The following is a 12927-nucleotide window of genomic DNA, read 5'->3' on the forward strand; positions in this document are numbered from 1 at the left end:
TCTGGGTAATACATTTGGAGCCTAAAATAAAGTTATTTCTTAAAAATATAAATTTTAAAAATTGATTCAAGAGGTAGTTGAAATTTTGAGTAAATTGACATAAAAGAAATTAGGGTGAATGAAGAGCTATCAATGAAAAGGCCAACATGATAACCTTGATTTACAACTGAGTGTTATTTAACTTCTGAGCAAAAAATTTAAAGAAATTTAAACTGTTCTAGGCCATAAAAAATAAAGTCCAACATTATAGTTGTATAAAGACAGTATAATAATGGAAAAACCACAGACCAGTCTTAATGCAGTGTGTCTATATATAAAATACTCAACAATCAGTAAGGTATTAAAAGAATAAAATACAATGATCAAGTAGGTTTTATTTTAGGAATGCAAGGATGCTTCAAAAATTAAATTTTTTTGAGTAGTAAATGCTTAAAAACATTTGATTTTTACAAAGCGTAGCTATTTGTCATAAAAACTCAGAATTGAAGGAAATATATATGTATATGTATATTAGAATGGAAAGAAGCATTTATATTATTTGTATATGTATATAAAATATTGAGAAGATGTATACTGAAGTTTTAAAATCATACTTTCTCTAGTATTTCATTCTAATAGAATCTGAAATTTGAGGTAGTAGATAGCAGGGATTAAATACAAGGATTGGTTTTCTCTGGGCAAGTAGCAGCCCTAGATATCATACCACATAATTCTGACTTTTCATTTGTGTAAAAGTAGCTGATCTGGCATCATAGAATGATAACTTTCACACACTTTATTACGATATATACTTTAAGTATTGTGATTTTCATATTAGCAGTGTTTCTTCCATAGTTTATTTCTTGAATTGAGGATACCCTTAGAAGCAGTTAGCATTGAGAATACCCAAAGTCACAGATAAGCCCTTATGTTATGTTTCAGAAGTGTAAATTTTCACTGAAGATTGGGAATGATCTAGCTGGCAATTCATGTCTTATATTAAAGCAAATAGCCATATTACGGAATAAAATTAAAATCTTTTACAAATTATTTTAAAACATGAGACATCAACATTTTTTTTTGCATGTTTTTATGGGGCCTCTTTAAAGTATTTCCCCAGATTCCTGGAGATGCATATAATTTATTACTGCTGTTAGGAATATTTTGGTAGACATCTGCCACTGTATTTGCATTTGTAATAAACATGATTATCAAATATCTACTAATCTCTTATGAAAGGAAAATTAAGATGATGTGTAATCTTGCTGGCTAATCTTCAAAAATCTTAATTTTTCCTCACTTATAGTTAGAAATAGATAGTTCTTTAATGTAGTGGTACAACTGGGAAATTTATCACCCAAAGAATAATAAAGATCACATGACTATCTAAGCTGTTCTGTATCTTTGAGAAGATTTATTATTTTTTACAAATGGTATATAATTTTATTGGACTCTAGGGGTACATGTTGTATCTGATCAGATTTGGGTGGGGCAAATTCATTCATTCAGAAATATAGAAAAGTTTGAAGAGGAGTATAATAGATAATATAATAGGTATAATAGATATTCTAAGCAGACATAGAATCCATCTTCTAAGATTTTATAATTGGATAAGGGAGATAAGCAGTATACTATCAATAATATTACAATGAAAACTAGAAAAATCATAATTATAAAATATATGTAAAATCTATATTTTAATAAAAATTATTAAAGTCTATAAATTATTTGGATTAAGAATTACTGTGGAGGACCCAGACAGAAGAGAGAGAAATATGGAAGGGAGAGAAAAATATACAGTGATCAGCAGCCGTAAGAAGTTCAGTTGTTTTGTCCAGACGTTTTCAGGCTACTGGATACTTTATGTGTAGCACACACTTAAAGAATTAGGCATAGGGAGGGCTCTTATGTAACTTTCAAATTATTGGAAGGCTAAAGAGAAAACAGCCTGAAAAATTATAGTTTAAATGGGTGTGTGAACTTAATTTATAAAATGGTTTCCAAACTTAAAATTTATTTTTGTGAGTATGTCTCCAGTTTCTCTTTATCAAAGAAGTCATAAAATTTTAAATTCTAAATTAAAGAAGTAAATGACCATCTGGGAGTCTTTGAACATGTACATTCATTGGAGTAACAAATAAGTTTCCTAACTGGAAGAATGAAAGAACATTTATTAAATTTTGGGCATAGAGATATGGGGTGTGTGTGTTTCAGATGATAAAGTATAACATTTTACTCTCCCTTTCCATACCTCCCATTACCTAGACATTAGTTATTGATAGAGCGTGTTTATTTTAGGGATTACTATTGATACCTACAAGGAAGATTTTCTCATACTCAAACATTTATATGAACACATGAATGCCTAAGAGTAAGATTCTTTCTCTCTTTCTCTCTCTCTCTTTTTAATTTCCAGGCATAGATATTCTTCATCAACTAGGCCTTGGAGGCAAAGACGTAAGACACTCTTCATCAGTGACCGCTGTACCACCATCATCTACACCATTACCTCAGGGGGTCCATGTAACAGAATCGGGTGTCATTTTAACAAACAATTCCTGTATTGAAACACCTCTTGTGAAAATTTTACCAGTCAACTTAGAAAAGCCGTTTACAATATTAATTGGGTTACAGTCATATAGAGTAAACAATGCATTTCTCTTCAGCATTAGAAGTAAAAATAGACTGCAATTAGGAGTACAGTTATTACCTAAAAAATTAGCGGTATACCTTGGAGGAAAGCAGTCTGTCTTTTTCAACTACAGCGTTCATGATGAGCGATGGCACTCATTTGCCATTGCTGTTAGCAGTCAAGATGTCTCAATGTTTGTTGAATGTGGAAAGAAATATTTTAGCAAAGAGACTCTTTCGGAAGTTCAGACCTTTGATTCTAACAGTGTGTTTACCTTGGGAAGTATGAATAACAATTCTGTCCATTTTGAAGGAGTAGTATGTCAGTTGGATATTATTCCTTCTGCAGAAGCATCTGCAAACTATTGCAGATACGTGAAACAGCAGTGTCACCCTGAGACAAGCCTTCCTCATACAACTATTGTATCAACTAAGATACCGGAAACCTCTCTCCTGCCCAAAAGATTGGGTGAAAAAGTACTTTCACAGGACACACTTACTGAAAACAAAAGCGTTCTAGATTTCACAAATAATGATACTGTGGCAGTGAATAAACAACAAGAACACCAGATATCAAGATCTCAGTTAACTTCTCTTCATTCAGGGAATGTCTCTGCTATGGATCTTGTGAACCATGTGATTCTGACCAAAGAATTGATCACTAAGCAACTTACTCAGGCAAATTTAAGCCTGCCAATGTCCCATCATAGCCTCAATGAACCAAGGAAAAAAAACAAGGATAAATTTATTTCTTTTCTAAATGTGTCGGACAATATCACACAACATAATGATAAAGTAACTGGTCTGTCACCACTTAAGAAGATATCATCTAGTCTTCCATATATAAAACAAGATGCAATTAAGAATCTCAAGAAGGCTATCACAGCAAATCTGCACACTAATGAACTTATAGAACTTCAGCAGATTTTAAACACAACCTTATACAGAGTGACAGATGAGCCATCTGTGGATAATCACCTTGATCTAAGGAAGGAAGGTGAATTTGATCCTGATGCTACTTATCCCATCGAAAATAGCTATGAAACTGAGCTTTATGATTATTATTATTATTATGAGGATCTTAATACAGTGCTGGAAATGGAGAATCTAAGAGGGCCAAAAGGGGACACTGGACCTCCTGTAAGTTATTATTTTTAAAATATGTCTTAATGCACTAATTTACCATACATTTCAAAAAGAATTCTCTAGGCTGAACAATATAGAACAAATTTGTCTTAGGTATGTAGCCTGGCTTACTGTGAGTGCATTCATGGTTCTATAATATATCCAACCAGAATGCTACTCTGGCTCAAATGTTGTACTTTTTAAAGACTATTGGCTGGCTCAGAAGGTTACTTAATTCTGGTAAAGTGGTGAGTAAGCTATCTTTTTCTTGTTCAGTTGAAATTCAATCAGAAATTGAGTTGCTAAATACAGATCAGCATTCTATTTCATTAAAAAACTGTAGGCTTAATGCATAGTTATGTTAAGAAAAAATATTAAAGTTATAGTAGATTAAATAGAAATACTTTGAATACATTATTAAATGTATTTTCAGCAAAGTAATATCATATGAATTAAAAAAATATTACCTTTTAGAGATAATTTTATAGTGAATCATTGGGGAGAAGCAAACCCTTATATTATAGAAATTAAAATATTTCACTTAGGATTATAAAGAGTAACATATTTCATTATATCTTCCATGATATGACCAATTTATATTTATAAGTTAATAGAAGTTCCATCTACCTCATGCAAAAATAGCCACTCAGCAGTCCATCAGTCCATTCAGTAGGAAAAAAGCCAAGTCACTTCCTTAGTAATTCATTAACAAAGCTATGAGATAATAGATTGATTATTTTAGCTCTGAAATTCTTTTGTCACGTAGGTGGAATTGCAGATGGATGAATTTTAAATCATTTAAGACTCATTTAAAGCTATTTAAAATCACATTAGAAACATGTTTTTGCCTTTCATATTTTGAATACCTTTAAACAATCAACTTATGTATCTTTAGAAATCTATTTTTTTTTAATTGCAAGCAGAATAAAATATATCTTAAGATATTTCTTGATTTGATGGAAGTAAAATTTGAGACATTTGTTTAGTTCCAGAAACCATAGAACAAGAGATGATGCCACTTGCTTAGCTTGTGTTTCTTTGATGGTTATTACTCAAAGTAACTTGATAGATATTGAGCAATACTTAGAGTGAATGTTTAAAGATTTAATAAAATCAGAAGAATATATTATAGAGAAATAACTTTTCAGCTATGACAGTTATCAAAATACTAGAAGTAAAATTGAGCCACTAAGCAGGTCATATTAAACAGTTAAGGAAGCTGTTTAGTTTCTTCAAAAAATGTCAGAGATGAGTGTTAATCTCTGCTCTAAATCCAGAAACAGTTACTTCAGCATTGGTTGGTAGGTGAAGCAATAATACTCTACAGATACTTCCTTAGTCTCTCCTGTGGGCAAAGCAGAAACATAAATTGTGTAAAACAGAGTCACTGCTCAGAAGGAGCTTATGTTGTGGTAATAGTGATACAGAAGTACATTTATAACCTTGTCTCATGGTCAGGTAAGATACATGGCCCTGAGAGATGCAAACTAAACATATGGAGTACACATTTTCAAAGATAAGAAAAAAATTTCTGAGGAGAACTCTTTGAAAGATCACTTGAGGCTGAGCTGTTCGGGATAGGTTCTTGTGGACAAACTTAGAACCTAGACTTCAAAGAATGGATATGATTTTGATAGGTGAAAGAAACTGTTGTATCTTTTAGGTAGGAAAAACAACAAAATAGCTATAATTTATTGAGATTTTTACCTGTGGTAGGAACTCTGCCATGCCCCTTATGTTATCTTAGAAAAACTTGGTAAGTTTGGTATTATTACCCTCATTTTTCAGGTGAAGAAACTGAAGCCCAGAGTAATTTGTTTGCTTGCTCATGACCACATGCCAATAAATGATAGACGCAGGATTTTGACCCTAGAGGTAGGTTTTCTGCCTCTAAAGGTCAAACTCTTTCACAATACGAGGCTGAATAATGGTAGGTAAATGTAAGGCCAAGGTAGACATATACAGGTTGTAGAGGTCTCAATTTTCAAACTGATAGTTCTGACTTTATCTTGTTCTCAGTGGGGAATTTTGTAGGTTTCTAAGCAGAGGTGTGAATAGGGGAGTCAGTCTGGTGGCAGTGCCCAGAACAGACAGAAAATTCCTGTTATCATCTGGATGTTACAAAACTAGAACATTATCTAGGATGACAGCAGTGAAAATGCAAAGGAAAAGTAGCATTCAAGAGATATCTTGAAGGAAGGTTTGGTAGAACTAGGAAATTAATTGGACTTAGGGACCAAATGAAAAGAAAGAGGATCAAGGTGGCTCTAAGGTTTTAAGCCTGTGGGTTGAGAGACTGGTGATACCAATATAAAAACCAATAATTTGGAAGTTGATTTTAGGAGAAGAAACAAAGTTAAAACATTTAAGGTGCTGTTGGCAAATCAGTAAGCTGTTGAAAGAGTTGAAGAAGGTGAAGTCAAAAGAGAAGGCAAAGTAGGGGGTATACATTATGGGAGTTTTCCCATCAGTGTTATAGAGTTAAGAAATTTGCAAGGAAAGGACTTGGCATAGAATCAAGAGCCAAATTGTAACAAATGTTTGCTTTGTGGTTATAGAAGGAAAAAAATGCAGAAATGTGACGGGATAGACAGATGGGACAGAACAATATAGTTAGTGTGAATCGCTCAGTCGTGTCTGACTCTTTGTAACCCCATGGTAGCCTGCCAGGCTCCTCTGTCTATGGAATTCTCCAGGCAAGAGTACTGGCGTGGGGAGCCATTCTTTTGTCCAGGGGATATTCCCGACCCAGGGATCAAACCCGGGTCTCCTGCATTGCAGGCAGATTCTTTACTGTCTGAGCCACTATGGAAGCCCATAATATAGTATCATAAAAGCCAAAGAGGAGAGTTTTGAGAAGAAATTGATCAGCAGTGCTGAAAGCTAAAGACTGAGAAAAAGTTGAGGAAATCCTTTGGATCTTCTGGTGGGAAAGTTGTTATTGAACTTTGATAATGATTTCAGTATAGTGTAGAAGACTAAAGGTAAATTTTAGAAAGTGTATGAGAGAATAAATGGTGATGAGATGATGAACTTTGTAGAGATTTTGCACTGCTTCTTGAAGTGGATTAAGCCTGAGGACAGCCTGATCTTTCCTACATGTTGGTGCCTGTTTTTCATCTATATACCCTTGATGTTCTTTTGATATCTTTGAAGTTCACTTCACTAAAGCTACTAGGTTCTGTGTCAGTTTTTTTGGTACTCTTTTGATCTGAAGTTTTTTGGTTTTTTTTTTTTACTTATTAGAGAAACATCTCTCCTTATATTCTCAGGTATTTTTCTTATCCATTTTTCTATATTCTTCAGGCACACCAGTATACACGTGTTAAAAGTCCTTTGTGATGATAGTATTTATTATCGTCCCTGCAATGATGTCCATGTGTTTGCTTTTTTTCCATTATATTTTATGTAAATTCAGTTAAACTACATCCATATTCCTTAACTGATTTTTTCAGTTGTGGTCAGCTATTATTGCTTCTGACATGGATTTAGTCTATAATTCTTTCTTTTTTGCTGTTTCAATCTTTAAGCTCTTTTGGCTCACATTTCATTACCTTGGTTGTTATTTTTGTCTTTTGTTACTCTTCTTTGAGCTCTTTTTGTAGAAAAACAGCACCTTGAAATTCTTTGGATTTATAATGAACTATATGAACTTCTTTCTCTGCATGGAGTAATCCTTTTCTGGTAAAAAATTTTCCTCTACTTTTAATTAATGTTTCTGTCCTTACACTTTCCCCCTCCCCTCAAAATGTATAGGTCCCTTGCTGGTTTCTTTCTGGTTATCACTCATTTTTAAAATAGAGACAACTCTATCTGGGCCACTATGTGTTTTAGAATGGTATAGGGAGAGGCAAGTACACAGCATCAAATTTAAGTTGCTGCTTTCAATGCCATCTTTCGATATGTATTTTGTCCTCTTACCCAGAAATGTATCTCCTCTCATTTTCATGTACATGAAGCCCTCTGTATCAGTCTGAGAAGTGATATGATGATTTATGCTCTTGTCTTTTACCTCCTCCCTCCACCAGAAATCTCCTGAGGTTAGGAGATTTGTTGTATATCATAAAAATGGTGGGTTCTTCCTTTTCAGCTCTGCCTTCCTTACTCTTGGTTGTTTGAACTGGGTCTTTGTAGGCTCATGAATTATATTCCCTGTGGCTTTACTATTCCCTTGAACATAGCTATTGTCATTAAAGGATCGTTAGAATGAACTTTCCGGACTGATATACTGTTAGATATCTGTAGCCTGTACCAGGTTTGAGGTCTGAGGAGGGTTTTTTGTTTTTAGTCATCTTTTAGCATCTTTCCTTATTCCAAAATGTCTCACTATTTGACAGATAATTTTCGTATTTTGTGGTTTGTGGTTGTGGTTGTTTCCTTGTTTCATCAGAGGAGTTTTTTTCTTTTGGTATTTTTTGTTGTGTTCAGTGGGTTTTTTAGGGAAGGAGGGTAGTTTTAAAAATGTTCTCATTCTGCTATCTTTTCTAGAAATTCTCTAGTGATCCATTTTAGAACGTAAATTAGATCATGTCATTTATCTGCTTAAAACTCTTCTGTGAAAGGAGAGTATAGCAATTAGAATAAAGTAAAAAGTCCTTATCATGACCCATGCAGTCATATGTCATCTGGCCCCTGTTTTCCTCTGCAACATCATTTTGTTCCACTTTTGCTTACTTCCACTGTTGGCTTTCTTTTAGTTCCTTAATAAGATGGTATTTTTTGTTTGTTTTATTTTACTCATGCTGTCATTCATTTTATTCCTATTTTCAAATTTTATTTTCTCCTCTTTCCTCATTCCTCTTCGTTTTTTAAGTCTAACTTAGAGCTTCCTCAGAGACGCATTCTCTCATAGCACAATATAAATTATGTGCACTATGTTGATCTCTCTTGGTTGCTTGTTCTTTTCTTCATATCACTAAACAAAATGCATATTATGTGTTTATTTGTTAATGGGTATCTTTTTATCTCATTGTCAGCTCCAGGAGGCTTTGATGCTTACTAATGTTTATTGAGTAAGTGAATGAAGCAATGAGTGAGTGAACTATAAAAAGAAATTTAGATGCAAGATTTCCAAGATTGACCAGACATCACTATCTCTTACAAGTATTGGATACATTTGCTTCCAAATTATTACCAAATATATTACCTTAGTAATAATAATATTATAACTAACATTGAGTACTACTTGTACTCCATGCATACCTTTAAAAAAAATTGCTCTATAGTTTATGGTTAATTACTCTATATCAGACATAGTTACAAGTATTTTATATGCAATAACTTTAATGTCCACTATAATATCATCAGTATTATAAAGATGAAAAAACTAAGTCTTAGCAAGAGTAGCTGACTTGTCTAAGGTCATTCAGCAAGTAAATGATTGAAGCGTGATTTGACTCTAGATTGGATGATTGCCATAGCATTGCTCTTTAACTGAATTATACTTTCTCTTAATAACTAATAATCTGAAAGTTAAAGTGCCTTTTCTAGTACTTCATTTATAGAAAATAATTCATAAAAAAGTCGTATAAAATTGCTTTCCTTCTCTGGTTTCTAGGAAATGCCTATTAATAACTTATTCTCAAAGATATGGAAATGAAAAATTGTGAAGACAAGTTAAAATTTATTTCTACTTATTGCTAATTAATTCAAATATTTTAATCACAGCATAAATATACTCTTTCCCCCACCTCCTACCTAATATGAACTGTAATAATTGCTTTTTCAGTGTGAATGTAGTAATGTTTCTTTTGTCACAAAGTAGAGTGATAGGGCAGTAAACCAAACTAGATATTTTGACTTTGCATTTAGTTTTTTATTTTTAGTTTTTATTTTAGAGGACTTAAAATCATCAGCTGTTAAGTTCTCAGGATAAAAGTAGAACCAGAACTAATTTAAAAGAGTTTTAATTTTTTTTTTAAATAAGTGAAAGTCAAGTTTTGATGGAAGCTGGTGATATAGTAGTAATTCTCAAAATATTTGAATAGTTCAGGATGGAGAATTGAAATATTATTTTTATGTGGTCGAAAGAGAAATATTACTTTTTTAATATTAAGGAATACATGAAAGATTTTTGTTAAGTAAAGGGGTAGATAAAGAAAAAATAAAAAGGAAAATGGACAGTTTGAAATATACAATGAACATTAGAAAACTGAAAAATGACTGTAGCATCAATAAAGGAGAAAGTTTCAAAAAGAAAAATGTCACATGACAATGAAGATCAGTAGGTCGTGCTATCTGTTAATGGTAGGGCTAATATCTTAACCTTGACATGTTTAATATCAAAGTTCATAGTATTTTTATTGCAGTAATGAATGAATGTTTGTAAAACTTTGTATGTAAATGTAAAACACAGCTATATGTATGCTCTGAGACATCAAGAATAATGCCATGGCAGCGGAGTGCTCAGTAACAATGAAATGAATAGACAGATGAATGAATGAATATGTATTAATCATATCCCAAATGAGTATTTATTCCTCCACCAGTTGATTGTTAAAATAAGTTTTAGAAAAAAGATAATATAAGGCATAATATGTGGAGGCAAAGTAGTAGTTTCTTATTTCTTATTTGATATATTTCAAAAGTGACATTTAAAGAACTCAGAATACCTTAAAATTGATCTGTTCTTTTTTACTGTTTTTACTTAAAGTTGATTTTGTTTTTACAAAACCATTTAACTCTATTGACCTCCTGGTATGCTGCATTTTGTGTAGGGCAAGTATATTACTGAATATACTAGCTTAGCTTGTAAAGAATCCGTCTGTAATGCAAGAGACCTAGATTCAATCTCTGGGTTGGGAAGATCCCTGGAGAAGGGAATGGCTACCCACTCTGTAGGCTGACCTGGAGAATTCCATAGACTGTGTATATATAGTCCATGGGATCAGAAAGAGTTGGACACAACTGAGCAACTTCCACATACTAGAAGGGTCTCATTGTAACAGTTTAACACATTATGCAGATCTTTGGTATAAGTCTTCTAAAAAAAACATAAAATGGTCAGTGCTTTACTTTTTCAAGGCAAGTCTTCTTTTGAAATGTGTTTGGAAAAAAAACCCCAAAACCTGTAGTTGTTGGTCTCCAAACCCTAAATTGAATTCCCCCTTCAGTAGTAAAAGTAAATTTAGGTAAAAAACTACCCACAAAACTACTAGTTATGGTCCCTGTAAAAACCAGATACAGTGGCTGCAACCATAAGTCATAGACTTCCTGCTGCCATATCTGACCAGATTAAAGAGGACATTTGAGTTTCAACTCTCACCCCTGCTGATTAGGGTGAGGGGTTTCATGTTATTTTAAAATCATCATCAGCTAGTAACTGGGGACCAAAAAAGAGCCCTGGAGGGAAATCTTCAAAAGACTTGTGAGAAAGGATGTGTCTGTTATCATGTCTAATATCTCAGCATTTGTTTTCCAAGGGTCCCCCTGGCCCAGCAGGCATCCCAGGTCCATCAGGAAAGAGAGGTCCACGGGTAAGTGGATCGGCTCCATTTCTCACTTGCTGTTAGAGTTGGTAGCTTTCCAGTATGCTTTTCCTACTGTTTTACAGTCTGTACTTCCTCTGGAAATCTGCCTGGATTGTCAAACTTAGCCTGGCCTTTGCCAATTCAAGGGAAGCTTGGGAACATGTGCCACTTATTTGAGTGTAAATACCCAGCCAAAGCATTCTCTGTGAACATGCCCAAAAAGATAATCAAATTTGTAGATTAATGATTGTTTTGGTGCTACTTGTAACATTATGCTTAGTTATAAAGTGATCTCATCTGTAGTTGATAGTCCAAGGTGGGGATCATTTACTTTGGGAAATGAAGAAGAGTGGGCAGCCTTAAAATAGTGCATTCCTGGATTACATAGTGGAAAATGTTGGAGTTACAAACTAAAAAAATAATTGTCCTGAGGAAAAAAGCTTCCTCAAGGGTAAGCAGTAGTTTTTCACATTAAACAGGTCCAACAAAAGATTTATTGCTGTGTTAGAATTTGTTTCCTTCAAACCTCAAAAAAAAAAAGTGAACTTTTACTAGCAGAAATTCTTCGAAGAGCTAGAGAAGCAATTGTGATTGTATGTTATAAAGACAAATGTAAATACCATATGTAATCTACTTTCTTTCCTAATTTTTGCTTATCATATAAACAAATTAATGTAAAACTCACACTAAAATGCTAATTTAAATGGTCCATATTCACATCAAGCTCTTGTTGATGTGAGGCTCAAGATGAATGCTTACTCTGCTCTAGCTGTTTAACATTTCTTTTCTTTCTCTATATTTGATGACCTACCACATTGCTCTCAAGAGTGTTTTCTAAACTTGTTCACTCGCCTCCAGCCAGCAAACCATTTCTCTCCTCCTCCTCCTCTGTCAGAAGACCCTGGATTTCTCTTTCTGAGGGACCAAGTTCCCCTTTGCATTAGCTGCATTTCCTCTCCATGCTAAGGCTGTTCTTCCACAACTTAACCTTTTCTCTCCCTAGATTTTATCTTATTTGGCAACAAACGCAAGTTATCTTTTATTTTTTGAAAGTCCCAGGCTTTCATTGATGCTAATTTTTCCTAAAGTTATTGTCCTTGCTTACTCTTGCACTAATGAGCTCTGTAGAATAATACTTTATACCCATTGGTCCCACATCTACATCAACAACTCATTTGTTAATCCTCATAAATTTTCTCAGCTACTTTATTGAAAAATTTATTTTGGAAGACTACACAAATGAGAGGTCATGAAATCTAATTTTTTCCCCTTAGTTTCCATCTTGCTAGATATACTTTCCATGTTTGCATTGCTATCACTCCTCCCCCTTCTGAAACACAATGCTTTGTTAATTCAGAAGTGAAAAAAACAGATAAATATTAAGTATTTCTGTGTTAAGATAGAGGTATAACTGAAGGAAGAGTCTTCCCTCATAGTTCAGTTGGTAAAGATCTGCATGCAGTGCAGGAGACTGGATTCGATCCCTGGGTCAGGAAGATCCCCTAGAGATGGAAATGGAAACCCACTCCAGTATTCTTGCCTGGGAAATCCTATGGACAGAGGAGCCTAGTAGGCTACAGTCCATGGGGTTGCAAAAGTCGGACGTGACTTAGCAACTAAACCACTACATAGCCGAAGGGTACAGAGGTGGGTACCATGCCCAAATGAGTATAGAAGCCCTGGGGACCAGAAAGGCTTTCTGGAGATGAATTCTTGTTCTTCT

At 33.8% G+C, this 12927-nt stretch overlaps 1 protein-coding gene across 1 annotated transcript in view; it reads left to right on the forward strand.

The window, feature by feature from the left end:
- The window catches only part of COL24A1 (collagen type XXIV alpha 1 chain), a 441974-nt gene that overhangs the window by 105931 nt on the left and 323116 nt on the right, over positions 1-12927 (forward strand). Inside the window, exons 8-9 of the mRNA XM_081490017.1 lie at positions 2396-3750; positions 11157-11210. Coding sequence (XP_081346143.1) covers positions 2396-3750; positions 11157-11210 — 1409 coding nt within the window. The remainder of the gene's footprint in view (positions 1-2395; positions 3751-11156; positions 11211-12927) is intronic.

Source organism: Giraffa tippelskirchi, chromosome 5 (genome assembly GCF_054371585.1).
Source record: "Giraffa tippelskirchi isolate mGirTip1 chromosome 5, T2T-mGirTip1v1.2.pri, whole genome shotgun sequence".
NCBI lineage: Eukaryota > Metazoa > Chordata > Mammalia > Artiodactyla > Giraffidae > Giraffa > Giraffa tippelskirchi.